General features: G+C 40.6%; 1 protein-coding gene across 1 annotated transcript in view; it reads right to left on the bottom strand.

Annotated features, from left to right (window-relative positions):
* Nucleotides 1-21849, bottom strand: part of unc5c (unc-5 netrin receptor C) — a 108561-nt gene that overhangs the window by 43566 nt on the left and 43146 nt on the right. Inside the window, exon 2 of the mRNA XM_035668018.1 lies at nucleotides 4074-4304. Within this exon, the coding sequence (XP_035523911.1) occupies nucleotides 4074-4304 (231 nt within the window). The remainder of the gene's footprint in view (nucleotides 1-4073; nucleotides 4305-21849) is intronic.

Raw genomic sequence — 21849 nt, forward strand, 5'->3', positions numbered from 1 at the left:
CAATGTGGCCATTAGCAGTAGAAATGATTCTACAAAAGGTCCCATTAATAGCTGGCTGAAGTAGGGCGCCTCATTGGAGATGATTCATTATTAATGTGGTCATTAAAGTGAGCTAGCCTAGCTCCTTAGTATTAGCACTGGCTAACATTATTGATCAGCCCAGTCAAGCAGAAGAGAAGGCATTGGTCATCGAAGGAGAACTGAAGGAGGAAGGAGGGGGTAAGTGCTCTGATTATCTGGCCAGATGAAGAGCACTCCCATTTGATCTTCTAACTCCTATCTCATAGAGAGTGACAAGCTGTCTCCAGTGTATATTACACTAGCTATGCCTACTTATAATTAATTTGCTGCTCATTTGCTCAGATCAATGCTCACAGCAGACTATAACCTGCCCTTGGAGGTAAAAGCTACAGTGTTCAGGTGATGGCAGGCTGAGCATCAAAAGCCAAATCATCACTGTGGAGAAGGCTATTTGTAAAAATTGTCATGACGCTTTGTTCCTTCACACCACTTTTTCATTCTTGCCTCCTGCTTAGTAACATTTTGCACATGTGATTTGAATCTATGACTTCTTTTCATGTGTCTCCACATTATTTCAAATGCAAAATGGGTCTTAGTTCACATCAGAGTGATTCATGGTCACATGTTCACACAGATGAAACTCTGCTTCCCAACTGTTCCCCAGCTGGACTTCAACAACAAAGCAGCAACTCTTTTATACAGGTGCAATGACAATCCATCCTGCCAAGTTTTTGTTGTTTCTGTTTAGAAAAGAATTTATTTTCTCTGCTGATTTATTGTGTTAACTGGCTGCAGCTCTTAGATAATCACATGCAATCAAATAGTCTATTATTTTCTACATGTAATCACCTGTTCCTTAGAAAACAATCATGTCCAATTACACAACTTGAGAAGGTAATCAGTTTTATGTATTGTATGTACTTTTGTGGGGATTTTATGTCACATGTGTTCTACGTGGCCTCACTGTGTCACATCCACTAGATTAAAAAGCCTTTGGATAGAACATATACTTGTGTGAGGTCTGAAAAGCCGAGAGCTGCAGGTGAGTTCTTTCATGCTGCAAAAAATATTGTGCAGGGAAAGGTCATCATTGAATCAAGCCCCATATTGCTAATTACATGGCAACTAATGTCGCACAAATTGTACTTTTAGCAGGTAGTTTTTTTTTAAATTTTTTTAAAAGTTATTTTTCATGCCTTTATTTGATAGAGACAGCTGAAGATTGACAAGAAAGGGGGGCAGAGAGAGAAGGGATGAGACGCAGCAAAGGGCCACAGGTCGGATTCGAACCCGGGCTGCTGCAGCCACTCCATATATGGGTCACCAGCTCTACCGACTGAACTAACCGGGCTCCCGATGATGCAAACATCTTAAAAATGACTGCTATTTGAGTCATACAGTGGCCATAAAAAGCATTCACCCCCTTTGAAAATATCCATGTTTTAATGTGTTATGTTACAGCCTTGAATCAAGCTAGATTCGACGTGGCTTCTCTGATAGTGATCAACAGAAAAAGACAGACTTTACAGTGAAAACAGAAGTGTTAATTAATTTAATTAATTACAAATATAAATCACAATTTACGTTTGGATAAGTATTTACCCCATTGAAGTTAGTATTCAGTAGATGCTTTGCATATGTGGACACTTTTCCTTTGTCTTACTGGTGTAGGTTTTGCCACAATACTGACTTACTAAAGGTTGTAACTTCCATATATAAACATATCACTTCGTAGAAATCTGTTTTTACTTTGACATTAAAGGGTCTTTTTCAGTTGAAAAAGCCAGATAAAATGTACTTTGATTCAGTGAGTTAATACTGAATTATTTTTATTGCCACTGTAATTGACTCTTGATGAGACAAAAATACTGTGTAAAAATGGAAAAATACATCACTCCACCCTACTGTTGTCAAGCCTTTTAAGACCACTACTCCATTTCAAGTGCCAAACACACGTAATACACACAAACCAACAGCTCTACAGTGTTGTTCCTGTATATGTACTGTATATACAGTGGACAGCACTTTAGTTGTCATACCAGTGTGTCAAACATCTGGATAAAGATGCAATGGATGCAGCCTGTAGCCTAAATGTCATTTGCAGTTTCTGCCCTCACTCCCTCAAACTCATTATCTCTTATTTTGTCTTATTTCCATGAGATCATAAGTTCTTGGCCACATAAAAGTAAGACATAGAGACAGGACGAGAGAAAAAAAGAGAAACACAGGAGTACTAGGGAGAGAGGAAGGCAAGGGAGGGAGAGATCCAATTTCTTTAGGCTACACTATCAGTGGTATTGACCAGGCGGGCCAGTTTCTGTCGGTGCTCCTTTTCTGTCAATCTGGGGAAATCAGAGAGCAATGGAGTGGGTTGAAAGAGGCTGTGTGTGCTCTGCGTGTGTGTGGGGGGGAGGTGGGGGGGTTGCAGGAGCATAAATGAATGAATCTGTGCAGTAAATAGCCTGTGGATATGGCTGTGGAGAGTGGGTGCGTGCGTGTATGATGTGTGGGTTGTTTTCCATGTTGATGCTTTTAGCACAAAACCCTCTGACACAGAGGCCAAGAGCCACTGCTACCTTCAACCTCTTCTTTGTCATAATCATAACCATGAAACATATCCTCAGATCTGTGTATTCTTCCTAAAGTACACTAGGTCAAAAAAAAAGGATTTCAGGTTGGGATTCAGTTTTTTTTTCCAATACTACTTTTATATTTGTGCTGGCTGCAACAACCTTTTTTATATGCTTCTGTATCTTGTACCTGTGCTACAACAATACTGTGTTTTTGTTTTTAGTTAGTTTAGTTAGTTCAGTGAAACAGGACTTGGGAGGCATTTTTATTACACACTACAGATACAAAATGCAAGAGAATGCTGGGTGTATGTAAGTGCGTGCCTAAACATCCACATTTAAGTGAAGGAGCAGCTGTCAGTGTGTGTGTGGCAAAACAGCGGGAGGAAAAGAGTAAATGCAATGTGATTGGTACCTGTGGGCGACAGAAAGAACTCAATTTCCAATACAGCAGCTGAATGCAGCCAATCAGTGCTGGGCTGTTGTGTGTAATGGCTCTGGTGCCTTTGGGGGCTGAATTCTGTTGAAAACAACCCTGCTGGAGCTTCACTACCCTTTACTTCTTCTAGATGCTTACAACCATGTACATAAACACACACCTGCACACAAGAGGCACACACATCACAAAAGCAGTGATGCTATATGCAAAAAGAAAGGATGTCTTATTGAAACATTCTTAGTCCAGCATTTTCTCCAGATGACTGCTTGATGAAAATAAACACTGTGTATGTTTGTACACACTTTTTTGGGAGCACATGTATGTTTTAATCAACCCTACCACTTACAAAATATGATTATGCTACTAATTTGCTATCTGAATTATGATGTCTGGGAACATTTTTGCCAGTCCAGGAAGTGTGATCTTCTTATACCACACAGAAGTCATGGAAGTCAGGGTAAATGTTTGGGCATAAAAGCACAAGATTTTGCACCCAACATGTTGTAATGTTAAGGCTACTAAAGCACTTTGCTAAGTAACAATCTTGGTTTCGGTTAAATGAATGAATGCATCTTGTGTCATGCTTTAAGTTAACTTTGACCAACACGGGGGCGTAGTGGAGGAAAACCCAAGTAAACTCAATTTATCCACAACTTTGAAATGAGGCTGAGAGTTATTTTCAGATAAAGTGTATCAATCAATCAATCAGGGGAAACAATGTATTGTATTTACCACTACATCCCTGAACCAATACAACAATATTACTAGTCTAATCCTTAATCAACTGCTTTGAGTTTCTAAAACATAACCATAAAAACATTAATTGTGTTTCAGTCAGGAGTGAATATTGTAGGGAACACAAATAAAATACATTCAGTAAAAAAAGTGTCTACATTTGTTCAAGTTAAATCATTCCTTGTTAGTTTGACTGAAAGCATAATCTATGCAGCAATGCCTCCTATGCATTTGCAAATGCAAATGTATTGTATATGAACATCATTTTTGCACACTTGAATGTGTATGTAGCTGATCCGTTTACTGACCAGAATTCTCGTCAACCCGCTCCTCCACAGTGTGCTCCTTCTGGTGAACCCACTCGCTGTTGCACTTGAAGTAAATCTGAGTGGCCGGAGTGGCCTTGCAGTACAGGTTGACCGGCTTGTTCTTGACTATGTAGGCCTCCTCTGGTTCCATCAAAAACACAGGCAGCGGCTCAGGGGGATCTGAAGGGAAGGTTTCCGGCAGATCACCAAGACCAATGAAGTCATCGTCAACTGTGAAGAGAGAGATGGCAACAAGATGGAGGGAAGGACATAGTAAGAGATAAAAGGAAAGATGAAGGGAGAAGTTGAGAACAGAGGCAGAAAGCCCCAGAAAGACAGAGAAAGAGAGAGAAAGGATGGGTTGGGAGAGAGAAAAAAGCAGACAAGAGACAGTGGGACAGTGTATTATAACCACAGTCTTTGCATGGGATTATCCATTCGCACAGCACACAGTGAAATCCCTATCATTTGATATTTTGGAATGTTTACACAAGTGTATTTTAGAGCGCAGGAAATTCTGGGATTCCTCTCAGGCAATAAGGCTGCATGGATTTACAGAAACTGGACCGTGCTTGGTCTAACCACAACCAGCTACTGCTGAGAAACGAGAGAGAGGCAGAGCCAATAATGAGAAGCAGAGTTCAGAGGTTGACTCTGAGGAACTGAAGTTATAAGCTGATCTCTCTGTGTCTCCCATTTTCTCTCTTGCTCTCTCTCTTCCTTTTTGCTTTTGTCTCTCTCTTTCTCTCTTTCTCTCACACACACACACACACACTAGCTTACAGACACATGCACGCATGCACACACACATGCAGCAGATCTAATGACCTCAGGCTTTTGGCCCAGTTTGTGCCATTCCTCGGATACTTCTGCAGCAGACAGATACGCTTCCCTGTAATTACAACTCCCTTTCATCTCTCTGTCTTAAATCACATACACACAACTGCATGTGTATGTGTCCTCGCGCACAACACGAACAAATGCTCACAAAACATTGCAAGCACACAAATATATGGGCGTACACACCCACGAGCGAGCACGGCTAACTTTCTAACTCTTTGAAGGGAGGAGGATGAAGCCTATTCGCCACCCCATTTGTCACCTCCAGAACTGTTCTATTCTTACCATCGAACCGGTAGACATCAATTATTCACAAGTGTGAAAGAAAGAAGGCAGAGTAATAGAGACAGAGATACAGTGGGAAACAGAAGGTGAGGGAGAGAGGGAAGGAGAACAGAGAGAGACTCAAAGTAGAGACTGAAAGTAACTCAGCCAGACAGACATAAGATTGAGACATCGAAATGGAGTTGGGCAGACAGACAGAAACATAGCACAGGAAGACAGAAACAGGAAGGCAGACTGTTCGGATAACAAAAGAGTTTATCAGCCCATCAGTAATTCTTCCATGTCCTTCCATCTACCCGCCTCTCTGTCCTGTGTGGACACGCTGGAGCCTTGTTGTCTGACAGAGGTTGCCTCCTGGATGCTTCGGGAGCACTAAATAATGTCTCGGCTGAGCAGATATCTCCCCACAATGTCTCTCTAATGTTATCTCTCCCTCCATACCTGCCACAGATTGAAGTTGATTGCTAGGAAATGAAAGGGCAGGGGTAGCCAATCAGAAAATGACCAAAGACATCCTCACCACAGGTAGAGGAGGGGTTTGTCTGTGTACTTATAAAAGTGTTTGTGTGTGTATGATACTGGGTAATGCTCTTTAGTATGTTTGTGAGTGTGTGACTGCTTTTCATCAGAAAAAGTTCCAACTTGCTTTACTCCTTCCTTGGCTTTTAATCTGCCGCTAATTGAGTAGAGGCAATGAAGCCTCAGTTGACCTTTGACTTTTAAGAGTAACCGCTTCCTTACACAGTTTGTGTTTATGTGGGTGCAACGAAGAGCTGGAACAAGATCATTAGCTGTTTTGATCAACTTTCATCTTTTGCTGTCTAAACAGGAAAAACACTTTGAAACATGGTCGAGCTCTTCATCGTTTATGTCTTTATGTAGGTGATGACTCTTTAATGGAGAAGTCTATTTTAGCAGACCTTGGCTTAGTCTGTTCTTTTTTGCTCCGTAGTCCTCAGTCCACCCACATCCTCAGCCAGGGGACCCTGACCCAGAAACAGGCAAAGAGAGCGAAGGAAACTCATTAAAGATTGTGTTAGCCTTCTTTCACCCTCCATTCCCATTATCTCTCCATCTCTCTCTCCCTCCTGGCTCCCTTGCTCTGTCGAACTGTGAGGTAGAGAGATCTGAAACAGCCATGAAAGCGTCGCTCCTTTACACACACACACACACACACACACACACACAGATGCTCGCCTCATATCCTCACACATACACCCGCGCAAGCATTAATGCGTGCAGAGGCACACACAAACTCGCTCACAGATATTCGAATTCATCAACTTCCTCAGTGTGAGAAATAATAAATTCAAGTGAATGGAACTAGCCCTCCAGTGAAAAATCAGCCCAGAAATGAAAAAAGACACCACATGACAAAATGAAAGACCCTGACTCTTACCAATCATACTTCTCCCCCCCAAAACCCAACACCCAGCATCCCAGCCCCTCCCTCCTCCCTCCCTGGTGAACAGAATACTGAGAGCAACAAGAAGCTCAAAGAGAAACCCTACTTTTTTGGCTCCCACCCTCCTGCTTCCATTCATATGCAATGAGAAATCACTTCATGATAGTAAAATAGTTTAGAGGTTTCGGCATCACCGCGTTGAAGATGATGCAAACTTACACACAGCTACAGTGTGTATAATCACAAACCTAATATTCAACAAGTACAGAACTTATTACCATACATCTATACATTATGAAATACTTTCCCCTCTATTTTTTAATGTCATATCCCTTTAACAGGAACATTAATACGGCATGCCTCCACTGTTTGATATGCAATATGGATTTTTCCAAGCAGTTGTAATTCTGTGGCTTGATTTTAATCAGAAATTGCCTCCATATTGAGTGTTTAAAATTTAATGAAATATGTCCTCGCAGCACTTTTATTCAAATTGTATTTTGCTCTGTAATTGGGTGAGTTTTCCTAATTCATACTGTAAGTCTTATTAGTGAATATTTTAAGACTCAAATTGAATATTAGTTGAATTTTATATCAGTTCCACATCCCAACTACAAAAAGTTTTGAAGATAAATTAGCTGCATATTGCCCTCAAAATAAAGTTAATAAATGGATGAAATTTGCCTTCCTGCATTGTCAATGAATTCATCAGGTAGAGGGCAAAATGGTCTGCAAAAAAGAAATTTGAAGAAGGGTAAGAATGAATCAAAAGAATCCAAGCCTAGCAAGTGGGAGTGAAGAGAGGTATAAGAGGGTCTTGGCAGACAGCCCCTCTTTGGCTTGGGTCAACTCCAATAACTGTGGGAGTGGAGCAATTTTAAGAGATTACATTTTGGACAAAGTCAAACCATAACACTGGCACAGCTACACATTCAAGCACAGTCTCAGAGATAAGACATGTACCAAGTTCTAAAAGGAATGTGCACACAAAGAGGCACATCTTGAGCTAAAAAAAGAGTATCTGTTACATAAATACGTAAACTGTTACATAAAGAAGTGCACCCACACCAGATACAACAGAGGTTAGAGTGTGCACCTTGTGGCAGTTTGGTTTGCTCAGTATGTGGTAAACAGCTCGCCAAGACCTGAATGACCTGTACAATTAACCAATGTCTCTTAGTCTCCTTGTTTCCTATGCTTCTCATTTCTTCTACAAGTTTATATTGACAGTATTTTCCTTTACCGTTGTCTGGGTGACCACCATCTCACTGAATCTTAGACACAACAGGGGCATAATGACTCGCTTACATCAATAGTTTCCATTAGAAATTAGCCCTGGATTGCTATAGAAAGAATCATCCAGCAAATGCAGTTCAATTATACCTTAAAATGAGCTACTGTAATACCTCCTGAAACATTATTACTCCTCATTTCTGCAATCAGCTACTGGACCATCAATACTTTAGACACATTAATGAGGTCTATTGTGCTGAGAAAAGTGAAAACTGATGAACATCCACAACATATGAGACACCAGTCAGTGTCCAGGCTGCGATGACTTCATCCTAAGCTTAAGCTGCTCCTTTATCACATTTTCACTTTTGCTCCGGAAATTTTACATGTTGACATTTAAAGTATAAACAGGAGCCAAAGTCAATTTTCCATGAAAGATACTCTGGGAATTTGTCATCTCAGGACCGAAAAGGATTTCTGTAGATTTCTCTAGAGTGAGCAGAAATAGCATTTCAAGGCAGAGCACACACAAGATTATTATGTACTGAGTCACCAACAATGTGAGTCCATCTATGTTACACTGGAGATAGGGCCCCCATCCACATCACAGGGGGAATAATCCTTCAAATCTATCCAAGTATAAAGCATTATATCTTGCTTATGAAGCTATTTCTGCAACTTTTCACATTGAAGGCATAGTGTAAGATATGTTTTACTGACATTGGTGTTGAAGTGTCCTGTCTCATGACCCTAAAGAATATAAATCACAGTTTAGCTGCAATAAACTGATATTGTATTGTAGTCAATATCATAGGAAAAACCAATGACATATGTTATCAGTGAACATTTTGCAGATTGAGCTCTGCATAAATATTTTGCATTGGTTGATACATAAATGCACAAAGAGAAACTTTGCATACTTTAAAAAATCGACAATCAAAACTTGATTTGAAAAGCATTTGTCATTAAATGGACAGAGGTTGAGCACAAGCAATAGTCTGTTTAATTCAAGCACTGCTTTTAACATTCTTAAATGTATGATTTATCTTTTTCTCAACTGTGGTTGGCTTATTTATGACAGGATCTATAAAGGTATGTGGCAAATATCTATTATATATTGATCAATACAGTTTCAAACATGCATTATTTCTTTATTATGGAAAATCCAAGAGTTCAATGTTTAACATTTAACAGTAGCAAAGCAATAATTAGAGGTTAACAGAGATAGAGACGGTCAGATGTGATGCTGATAAATATAAAAAATGCATTCTCAAATAGACATAGAGATTATACACTATGCCCTCTATGTATATACAGCACTATAGTACATTTATCACCTGTTTTCCTGTACTGTACACATATGCTGAATATTTGTAAGACTGTATTTCTTATATCATATATTGTATGTGAGTGTCTGCGATAACAGCTTTTGAACGTTGGGCTCTGACACCACTGTGCAAGATAAGCTCTCTCTATTTTATCTCTACTCACACAGATTTATTGTCCCAAGGAAAGCACTGTATCAGTGGGGCCAATGTTTCCCTTCAATCAGGGGAGAGTCAAGCTGAACAAGGATGAACACTGGCATAAATCTCTCTTCATCTCTTCATTCCCGTTTTATTCCTATTTGTCCTCCTCACCCTCCTCTCTTTCCCTCTTGCCTTCCCCCTTTCACTTTTCTTTCCACTCATCCTTCTCATCATTCATATATACATTCCTGCTTCACATAGTGACAGAGATCGGTAAGTGGTCTAGATAGGTAGACAACGGGGAGTTTTACTAGGCAATGTTTTTGCTATGCTGCAATGGGGAAGGACAAGAGGCGGTTTGCAGCTGAGTGGTCAAGCAGAATAATAAACCACTCAGTTGTCATGTCAATTGAAGCAGGGTAAATAGACTGTCAATCAGATCTACCTATAAATGTCCTTTGAGCACACCTACCCATTATATTGAGTGAACATTAATCAATGGTAACGACTTCCTTTAGTCAATACTTGTTAGTATTGGACCCATACATCCCAGTGGTTTAAATCAATATGTAGGGCTGTTGTTTTAAAAGCAAAATCTTTTAAAAGCTCCATGAGAAACAGGGAAACTGAACACAAGCTTCCTTCCACTCTAATGTCTCTTTCCAGCCAAGTGCTTTATATACACTAATGTGTCTACACACATTGTCCGCGGGGCCCCATCTAACGCTTGGCTGCAGCAGGTATTTATTGATTACTGTTAGGGCCCAGTGACCCCTCCCTCACCCTGTCCTTATCTGAGCCTCTCTGTTGGGGCGTGCTAAGCACACTCATATTTCATCTCTAGGGAATCCTGCCATCACACAACCCAGCAGGGGAGGAGAAGTCACGAAAAACAAGCAGACATTCCCTAAAGTTAAAAGTCAGGTGGCTCCAATGTTAACCTCCCAATCAGTTCACCACTCATGGTCATTCCACTGCAGGCCAGAATCACAGTGACCAGGGGAGAGCCCATGGACTCTAAAGCTGCCAAATAAACCAAATGAATAATTCAATCAGAGCATTATAGCGGTCCAATCCATGGGTCTTATCTTTACTAGAGTATAGGATGTCATTGGAAAAATGAATCTGCACAAATTGATCTAGCCCACTGCAGTAAAGTGTAAACACACAGCTGAGAAGAAAGCAGTTGTAGTACTGATTAGTGAGCCTGGAGATAAGCATTTAAAATGTCACTACTGAGAAATTGAATAAAACAGTCCCCTGTGTTTTCCTGTGACCCTAGTGACCTTAGGTTATTAAATGGACAGAAAGGAGGAGAATCTCACATAAAGAAAAACATATGGTAAGAGTAGTCATTAAGTTGTGTAAACAATTTCAGAGCACAGTAACATCTCTGTCTTCCTGTCTTTCTCTTTGGGAGTGTTTACATGTTATCCCTGACCTTCACTGGGTCCTCTCTGGCTGCACTCTGGCAGGAGGCAGCTGGTGGTTGCCAGGGTCATGCTAGGCCTTGGCCACTGTCTGTCCAGTCACATCACAGCGCGAGGTAAGCCAAGGTCAAAGCATCATGACGATTAAGGCTCATGATTTTCATATTTCTTTAACCAGTTGTAACCCCCCAAATACTTCAACTTTATAAAATATAAGTTTAAACTAAGTTTTTGTCACCACATACAATACCTAAATGTTGATGTTTCCTGCTGCAAGAATGCACTCAGTAATCAAGGTCCGCAAACAAACAAACAAAAAAAGAGTAGTTGAAATGGATGAGAAACACTTGCAGAAAATGGACCAAATTCCATCTAAGTAAAAAAATATATTCATGAAACATGAGTGTTTGCACAGGATATGGCATTTTTAAAACCAGATTTTAGGTTTTCACTGACTAATCTGCATTCTTTTAATTAAAAATCATATTATAAATAATGAGTCCTGGTCATAATAGGATAACCAGAGGTGACCTTCAATCCATGACTAACAAAGATATGACTATGAGATGGGTGATCACAAATAGTGCCAAATTGGGAACTCAAAACTATCTGTTCAACTGGGTTAAATGTACAAGAGCAAGACATTTAAAATATATGTGCAAAGACAAATTAAGGTCTTTCATCTCAGGCGAGCAAAGGTCACATTGCTTTGATGCACAAACAAGTAATTATCCATGGCAATTACAAGCATTTAGCTGTTTTCAGTTCCTTTCATTTACTGTTTTATACAGAGAACGTGTTTGTGTATATGCTGGTTAGTTGTATATGTTGTAAAGTGGCCATTAATTGAAAGCTTTTAAATTGCATCTAAGTAAACCAAGTAAAATATTTCATCTTTTTATTCTCATTTTAGGATCTCTTTATTTTATCAGTCTTACTCACATGCATCACAATCTCACAATCTCTGTTTTTCTGCAAGTGTTTTTCTGCTCACTCTCCTGCAGTTATGGTTTTTCAACGTCCTCACTGCACTGTATATTACCCTCCCCTCTTCCCCATTTGCTCCCTCCTGGATGAAAAGCCATTTTGGTGGTTGATTGGAGAATGATGCTGCTACTTAGAGAGTCACTCCATCAGCACCGAGGGAGGAGAGGAGAGCGCGAGAAGAGAGAGAAAAGCTCAGGAGGAGTAGTGGCTCCCTGGGGCACTGTAGCTGTGATGGGTGAGCTGTCAAACGCCCCATTGTCCAAATTACCCAGCAAGCACCATGTCACCACCCGGGACTAATTTACGGTGCGGTACGGAACAGACATCGCTCTATGGGTAGAGTCCGGGGGAGAGAAAGGACAGGGGAAACTGGTGTAGGGAGGGAGTGGGTGGGTTCAACCTAACACCTTCCGAAGAGGTAGAATAGGGGCTTCAAACACACAGTCCCAAAAGAAAAGCCCAATTAAGTTCATGCAGGTTTTGTGTTTGCTATCTTTATGCTTCAAGGCTTCAATGACAGGTGTCAATATGAATATGTGTCATGCTCCTGTGCCTCCCCGCCCACCCACTGCCTGTCGAACACACATTCACTGATGCACAAACACTTTAATACAATTTTAAAGCAGCCATTGCATCCAGATGCCTCTTGCTTCACTTCACTTGCAGTCATAACGACTGGTCCTTTTAGTACAAACTGGCATGCCCATTCACTTGTCACATGTCACACCCCTGGGTGCCCAAAGCCATACAGGGCCATCACCCTACCCCATACCGACCGGTGGGCTGTGGAGTGGAGCGGTTTTTGTCAGAAGAGACGTGTCACACTCTCTGACCCCTCACTGTGCCCAATAGCTTGATGTGATGCCTCTACTTTGGCTAATTGGCCGAGAGCAGCGGGCAGCCTCATTCTGCCACCAGTAAAAGGCCAAAGGTTTAGAATGCAAAACATACAAGCAGAAGGAACAATAGGAACACAGGATCGAAGAACTAAGATTACAAAAGGCTACATCACAATTATACTAAAAGAATAAACTAGAAAATGAATTGTGAATGTAAAGAAGTGTCTGTATAAAAAATTCCAGTGTTCATTTATTTTGACAGGATATTTCAAAAAATGTTTAAACTTGACATCATACTGTAACAGAAGTCCCAAAGAAGACACTGCCTGTTAAAGGTTCCCTCAAATTTAACATCTCACATTTTCATCAAACACATCTTGACGCCACATCTCCTGGGAGAGAAAGTGGCACCAAGAATTATATGGTAAAACACAAACTCAAACTAGTTTACTAGCACACCTGTGTCTAGCGTGAGATCTGAAAAAAACTCTTAATCTCATGCCATTCACCACCACTTCAAGTACTTATTAAACTGGAGAAGGGCTAAATATCCAAGGAAATTAACAATATTAATTAATTTGCTAATCTGGTCATCAGCCTTGCTTATGCAAGGCCACAGAGGTGTACAAGTAGAAATTTAAAGTGCATAAATAAGGGATCTCAAACTGCTTGCCCAGGAGCCATTTCCTGCCTTGTTTCATATCAATTTAAAACTACCCCATTCATATACAATTTAAATAAAAACACAGTTTTGTTTTCAAAATGTATTTTGTTTGGTGCAAAATAACTGTTAAAGTTGACAGTTTATAAGAAGAGAGGAGGTTTTTGGCTGTAATTTGTTGTTTATACAACAAAGATGATATAAAATGATGATATGAAAAACTTCTGTTGGCATTTTTTGTTAAGTATGATGTTAGTAATGGAATTATTTTTAGAAATATTGCACTCTCTTAATATTGAAGCGGCCCAAATTTCAGTTTGAGACCCCAGCTTGAATATTTCTATTGCACATATCCAACTGTATATTTACACTCGATTACATTACCCTAATGGACTAAAGTGGTGCAGAGGGTGTGGCTGCCCTGGGCCCATGGTTCTTTAGGGGCTCACTTTTGGCCCAATCTGCCTTACTGAACATGCATTTTTGTTGTTTAGTTGAATATTTTGAATAGAGTTTGTTTGTGTTTTGATTGCGACAAAGAAGTAAGACTCAGACCAGTCTGTCTTCTGCAGCAGAGACAAGCCCTGACCGCTGCCAAGGGGTTCTCGATGGCACACAGTCTGCTGGTTATTATAGTAATGGCAGAACACACATTATTCGCAGACTTGAAGCTGAATTTGTTGTCATGTTTGAATTGATTATGTGGCTTTATTGTGAAGGCTATATGGCTGTGTGGCTGTATGTGCATCCAGCATCACGGAATGTTGTTGCACAATGCATTGACATCAGCAGTGACAGAAACCTATGTGTTTAAATTACCGATTTCCACACACCAAGGCAAATCTAAAGGCGACATAAACACATGAACATGAACACATAGATATATGGACGATGATGATAGTAATAACTGTTAGTCCACATTACAGCAAGAAAAGGTAATTATCAGTCATCCCTTCATAGTGTGCTGTGTTCTCAATACAAGAATGACATTATTCAGAAGAGTATGTACCAACCCCCACATATGCACACACACTTCACACAAGCACACCTCATGCACACATATCCTGAAGCACTCAAATGTCCAACCCTCCTCACACAATATCCCTGGCAGCACTTTATCTGAAGGACACTACAGACTGGAAGTGTGTCAGAATGTGTGAGACACAGTCCCCAGAGCACAGTCTATTCTCCATGTCTGTCACTGAAGTTGGTTGCCTGCTTATTCCCCCTGACATGCACACGCACACACATACACACACACACAGAACCTATGTACACACATCAACTTCTTAAATCGCATTCTTGCCCATCTGGTCAATCAAACTGCAAGGTGCGAAACCATGAAATAGTGCTTTAAGAAGTTCTCATTTTTCTTTAAATGCTCTAGAGTGGAATTTTCTTCTGTGTCCCCAACCGCCGAATAAAGGTACCTGCAGCCATCTACTAAAGACCTCACATGGAATGGGAAATGAGAAGATCAGGAGATCAGGATTTACTGTATGCTGTAATACACCAAACATGGGTCTATGCCCTAATGCAGGCTTTGGTGTAACTATGGCTGTGTGTGCGAAAGGGTTTTTGCGTGTGTGTACATGTGTCTGTGTGTGATGGATGAATTAATGTGACAAGGCAGATGTAATGCAGAATCATAAATCTTAGCCCCGGGATCAGCAGAGGAAGAACAGGAGGTGATATATTAAAGGGCACACACACACACCGCGGTTATGGTGCTGATAATAAAAACAAGACCCCAGTCGCAATAGCCAGCTAATAGACATGACTCTATATCTGGCCCTGAGGGTTATGACATGCACATACACACACACACACACACACACACACATGCATGTGACACTACAGACAACACTAACTCTATCCCCTTTTCCAGCAATTTATTATGCTGTTTTGAGCCTAGAAGCTTAAGTGTTAGATATGGCTGTAATACTGTTAAAATCTTAATACTGTTACACAAGCTTGCTGTTGTACAACATGCTAATTCCTTACTTACTGTGTAGAGAGTATTGGATGGGGCTCTGAATTGACATGACAGCATTTCTGTTGAGAATACTAATGTAGCGATTCACTGTAGCAATAACTCAGCTGAGGCTGACTGGTGTTACTGTAAGTTCTAACAAGCCTCATTGTCAAAAGAATCCTGACCAGCTGATCAGAAATCAGATTTCCTCAACAGACTTCTCATCAAACTGTGACAGCTGTCCCTGTAAAATCAGATGGTCTTTTACGATTAATGCTCTATTAATTCAGTGTGTGGTATTTTTTATTGTACTCAGACTACAGACGTGACAGTTGGTTATAATCATGATTGCTATTACCGTGTTACTAATAAGCTTATACATTTACCTTCTTTTTTTCAGTGAAGAGCAAGAGTCATCACACTTGCACACATGTATTAAGCTAAGCTTGTTTAGCTGCAGACATATTTCCCTGTGAATTAAAACTAATTAATGCAGCTCTTCATATTGAGAACCTGAGAACATTTGATATTCAGCTCATATTATTATACAAATATTAATTTCATTGGGCTTGCATCCTTATAACTGCAACATATTTCTTAGGAGGACATACTTTTATGAGGATACTTTAGTGTTTTGCTACATATGGCGCATTTGCTGAGTTGAAGTGAGAGGGGGTGCACAGAAATTTAGCAGGAATTGCAACGTGTATGGCTGCCTCACAATCGTTGAATGGAGGTGTACAATTTTCCCTTGGATTTTGATACCACTACTGTTTTCTTCCTGCATGTTTATTCAAGGGTCCCAGGATGCCTAATGGGCTTATGCATAACATAAAAAGAGCTTTGTAAGCATTCAAGTCAACTGCAACATGCTTGTTGATGCACGTATAGTCTACAGTATGAAATTGTACAATTGCAGTAGGGTGGTGGCTGCTAACTAAAGACTTGAGGAATGAGTTTGCATGCACTTCGTTCATTTGCCCTTTTTCATTTTGTAGACTAGATACCCCTCAACAACATCACATGTCCATGTCCTGTGGCCCAAAATACTGTATGTGTGCCGGATTTGGCAAATCAACATATCAGGCTTGTTATACTTAGCTTATACAGCAGGAACAACAAAAAAGCTGTTGTCTCAGCCCATTGAACACAGTTCCTTTCCCTTGTAATATTGGCTTGCTGAGGAATGACAACATAGCTGCTATTACACATTGGATGGGGTATCATATTCACATTGGCTCTTATACAGTGCACTACACCATATCCAGCTTGGATGATCGATTGCAATCCTCGCTAAGCCAAATGGCCGCTTCTTCCTGATATCACTGCCCTGCCTGCCTTCGGTTCCCAAGCATGGTTATGTGGATGGGAGCTTCCAGAAAAGAGCAGTATGGACAAATATACAGTGATTGTGCTGCATCTTTATGGTATAATAAACACTGATAAAAGTGAATATATGAAGGCATGCACACACATAAACACCGATACTGTCGCTGTCACCCTGTTCATGGTATCAGAGCATCAGATATATCCGGACGGTCTCTATATCCGGCAGAGATAGATGGCAGTTCACACCTGGAACCAGAGTGCATCTCAAATATATCTTGAATGACCACTTAGGATCAGATTCCGCTGCCCAGCTTACTTTTTTATTTTCTTCTGTGGACAGAAAATCTGTATACTGGTTTAAATTACCCGAAAAAAGGCACTCAAAACCAAAAGAAAAAGTTGAAAACTAAAGTATGCTGTTACAAATCAGAGCAACAGAGAGAGGGAGAAACAAGAAACAAGATGGAAATTCGCCTCTGGTAAAGAGTTTTGTTTTTGTGTTTGGGAGCTTTGTCTTGCTGTGAACACACTGCAAAGATGATGCTGTTCTTTGTACTGTATGTGGTCCAATGCATTCCTAACCAATTCAGAAAGAGGCCTGAGTGATCAGATCACATGTTCTTACTGCATTTTGGGTGCAGTCATATTTGTATTTAGAGTCATCCCCATGTGACTAGGGCCAAAGAAACACTGACTCAAACACATTCACACATACAGGCAAGCGTCAAAGGAAAAACTTGAATAAAGTGTTTGATGATTATGATGTGAATGTTTAACCTAGTTAAACACCCATGGGAAATTTCTGACCAACTTGTTTTTGCTTTTCACCACCATCATCAAAACATCAAATGAGATAGTACATTTTAGAAAAATGGTGTTCGTTCCCCAGTGACTGAAACTGTTGGTGGCTTGTGGTGGCACTTTACATTGTCAATCTTTATATACATGATGGTTATAGGAGACACAGTGTCTCTCACTTTACAATACAATACAATTTGACAAAGTATCACAATATTGGTGGATATATGCATATACTGCACATACACAATATTGCCATGTTGATTCATTGTCCAACACAGAGAAAAACACAAACTCCCTCACACACACACACACACACACACACACCCATAAAGACATGCATACAAGCACGCACAGACCTCACACCTATTAATGGATGTGTTAAGAGGCAGAAACACTTGGTGGGGTGGAGAGCAGTTAATGTGTGTGTGTGTGTGTGTTTGTTTTGGGTGAGTGGTGACTGCATTAGGGAATCACACACCCAGCTCCACTCACCAGGGGACTTCTGTCAGCCTGTGATTTTGCCTTGTACCCCTCCCAGCTCTCTTCCTTCCTCTGCTGCTCACTGCTGAAATAGGTCAACCACATATAATGCAGGGGCAATGAGGAGCAAGTATGTGCCCCCCTCCCCTCCATCCACCCTGTCCTTCTGCACTCTCCCACCCGTTACATCTACCGTCCAGCAAGAGAAAGCAAGCTATGGCCCCCCCATGGACTCACAGAGGCTGGCTGTGGAGAGACAGGCACAGCCAGCCACAACATCCCGACGTCCCAGCCACAACAGCCATTTACACAGCCACGCTTGAACAGAGCGGATTCCGGTGTCTCATATGGAATGTGCACACTCACAAGACAAATTCGCAAAATGCTCATCTTTGCAAAATTAAATGAGATGGGGAAAATTGGAAAAATTTAATAATGGATATTGTGTGTATTGTGTGGAACTGTTTGCTATCACGAAATGGTTCATCACTGTCACTCTCCTAGGGAGCATGAGATAGAGGAGGAGAGAGGTGGAGGTTGCAATATTAAAGGGCCACTCCACCAATTTTGCATGTCAAAGTACTACACAGCTGATCAAAACAGTTGCATGTCTTCTGTCAGGAAAATTACTTAACATCACAGTATCTTAACCTGTACTTGCAGACCAAATTGCATTACAGGAAGTGTAGGTTCCAGTGTTTTTGGAGCAAAGTCAGAACATCTTGGCCTCTTGCAAGTCCCAGAACCTTAAAAAACTGAACTAGATCACTGGAGTATACTTTGTTCCCTAAGCATTAATGGCACTTAGAAATGTAAACACTATCACGACATGAACCTTTATCTGGCATCTTGTGGTGTTTTGGCTCGACATTGCATGCCAAAGAATCTCTCTAGGTGTCTTTCCATTGTTTTCGTCAAGCACTCTTGAGTCCCTGTGTGTTTATGGCGTTTCTTCCCAGGGGAATCGTCTTTGTGATGCTTTGCCATCAAAATCTACTCCCATGTATACCCTTAAAAAGATACGTACAAGGATAAACCAAAACAATAACACAACAGAAATATATGGTTTAAGGTTGAATACTGGAGTGGAGGAACCATCTGTCATTATTGATTTGGCTCAATTCCACAGCATGTAAATGGGAATATGAATGAAGTAGTTCTATTAACAACCCATGTAAACAGCTTTATTAAAATTTGTTTAGAAAAAAGTCGATTTGGTTACTGCAGTCCATGTAAATATAGTTATTGATTCAGAGTAAAGAGTAAATCAGATATGCTACTATCTTATATACAAATGTCAAATTCTGATCCATATCCATGAAATACATGAATATAAGTACAAGTATGCATCCATACAAATGAGTGTGCAAAGATATACCATCAACACTCAATTCCTCCTCATAGTCCAATTTTCTATCCTCCCTCTCTTCTACTTATCTTACTTCTATCCTTTGCATCTTCCTGCATTCTCAACTCATGTTGTCTTTCCTTTGCAGTCTCCACTGGCTGTGACCTTTTCTCCAGTGGAACAGGATACTGCACATCTCCATCTTCCTCATGCATTAATGATCTGTGGTAAGCTGAGGGCATCTGTCTGACTCCCAGCCTGTCCGCTGCTCACCCACTTCCAAGGACGGAGCTCAGCCAGAGCCAAGCTCAGCCACATTCCCTGTCACCCACAGGGAAATGCAGATAAATAGCCACAGATAACGATAGCTCCACAGCCTAAAAAGTGCGAGCTGCCCCTTCTCATCTCCACTGCATTCATCTCTTTGACACTCCCCAGTGGCAGATATCTAAAATACTAGAGCATAGAGATGACAGCAGGCAACAGACATAAAGAAACTCAGCCAATTATCCTGGTTTCATACTGAACCTCAATGCAGATACAAGTAGCTGCAATGAGCTTCCTCCATGGGGTAGCAATGCAGATTGTTCTCTTTCATACCTTCTATTTGTCAGCGTTTAATATATGCTATGGTAATGAGAGCTAAAATGCATCCATCCACCCTTTTTCGAGCCCCGATGTCCTTTTCCCAGCATATCTATGCAGCTCTTCCTGAAAGATCCCCAAAGTGCTCTTTTGGCAAAAGCTCAGCCTTGTCAAGTTCGGGGAGGTAAAAAACTGAGATAAAGTGATCTTGTAAATCCTGCTGCACTCCATTCAATTGGCCGTACATTTGGAAATGGTTCCAGTGATTAGTTCTCAAGTTCTTTCTAATGTAATTTTATTGGTTACAAAAACCCTCTGTGTTTCTAGCCTTTCTTGAGCCAAAACTGTTCTCAGGACCTCAGTAAGCCTGATGAGACAGGGATCATATGCAACATCTTGGCTTCTCGAATCTGCATTCAACTTTTTTGAGTCACTACCTGAAGCTCACGACCATTTGCTCTCTCTTCACCACAACAGCAGTGGTTGCCTCATTGTTGCTGCCAGTGCACCAATCTCACATGGTTTCTCACTCTCACCAATCAATAAGACTTCAAGATTCCTACTTCAGGCACCAGCACTTGGGTTGAAGTGCATTAAAAAGTGCGGCCTTGAATAGAAGATATTCTTGTTATTCTTCTACAGTGTGATGTACAGTTCTCAGTTATTGTATCTTCCACCTGTGCTGCTTTTAAATTTATCTACATTAAAGGCAATTGCGCTACAGAATTAGAATGAAAATTGGAGTGCTTCTACTCTACCAAATGATCTACCAGAGCCTCAGGTGGACATTTTGAAACTCTCCTACTCACATTCTCTGTTTTAGACTAAGGTCTACAGTAGCCTTATCAGTGAACTCAAAGACATGAGCAGAGACATGTTTGTGGCTTCACAGACTTTTAAAACACTAGAAATGTTGGGCTTGAAATATACTATTGTTGTCATTAATGTTAAATTCATGCAAACATAATTTTTTATAGTTTTATAAGAATACAAAGCAAGCAACTGGATTACTTCCTGGGCACCCTAGCAACTTATTCTAATACTTTGGAGTTTTTTTTCCCAGTGAGGTTTTTCAATCCAATTTATTTTCAACTATACTTCACATTAGGTTATAGTGATAGTCTATCTTCACTCCGGCACTAACAGAAAGGAGAGAAATGTTTGCAAATACAAACTAAACATTCTTTTAGTGGGATATACAGAGAGGAGTATCTTAGCTGAAGCTTAAAATTCAGTCATATTTTACTTTACGACAAAAATGTTGAGCCGCTTGGCCTAACATAGGCATATTGTAATCAGCCTCTTTGGTGTATGTATGTATCTCACCCTGTCACCTGCTGGGACTCATTCCCCAAAACCCTAAGATGCATTCTGACAGCTGCAGAAATCCTCATCTGGGGAGGAGGGATGAAAAGATTTCTTCTGTGCACCTCCCTGCCGTTCCATACCCAAATATTTGACTTTGCCTGTGATCCGTAGCCCTTGAAGGCTTCTGTTGGGCTTTTCCACGCGACTGATCTCTGTTCTCAAAGCAGGTGTTTAAAACACAACTGACACAGAAGCCTCACTAGCACAAGAGCAAGACAAAGACAGAGAGAGGGAGAAATGAAGAGAGAAAAAGAAAAAAAGGCAAAAAGAAATACTTTTAAAATTTTAAAATTTACCATTTTAATTCTATAAATCAGGCTTGGTTCAAAAGTTAAATTAGACATGACAACCACATCAGATAGCGGCGTGTCTAGCTGCCATGCTGATGCAACTCCCTGGGGTTCCTGTCTATAGCGAGCCATTGATGTCACTGTTACACACTCCTACACACATGGCCCTCAGTCATGAAATAATGCACACGCAAACACACACGCATACTGCACATGCATGCCCACCAAGGAGCATGTATTCAACAGCTCACACTAATGGAGACACACAAATACACTAAGAAACTTCACAGGGAAATCAAGCTGACAGATCAAAGAGTGCACATACAGGGATGAACCTTTGAGAACGTTTGAAAATCTACCAAAGGATGTTTTCCTAAAATACCAATTATCCCTGCGGTTGTGTTAAGGAATGACCACTGCTGTTTTCAGTTCATATCAGGATTCCACAGAT

The sequence above is a fragment of the Morone saxatilis genome, unplaced genomic scaffold, assembly GCF_004916995.1.
Source record: "Morone saxatilis isolate NCDOM2014 unplaced genomic scaffold, NCSU_SB_2.0 Contig21, whole genome shotgun sequence".
Lineage (NCBI taxonomy): Eukaryota > Metazoa > Chordata > Actinopteri > Moronidae > Morone > Morone saxatilis.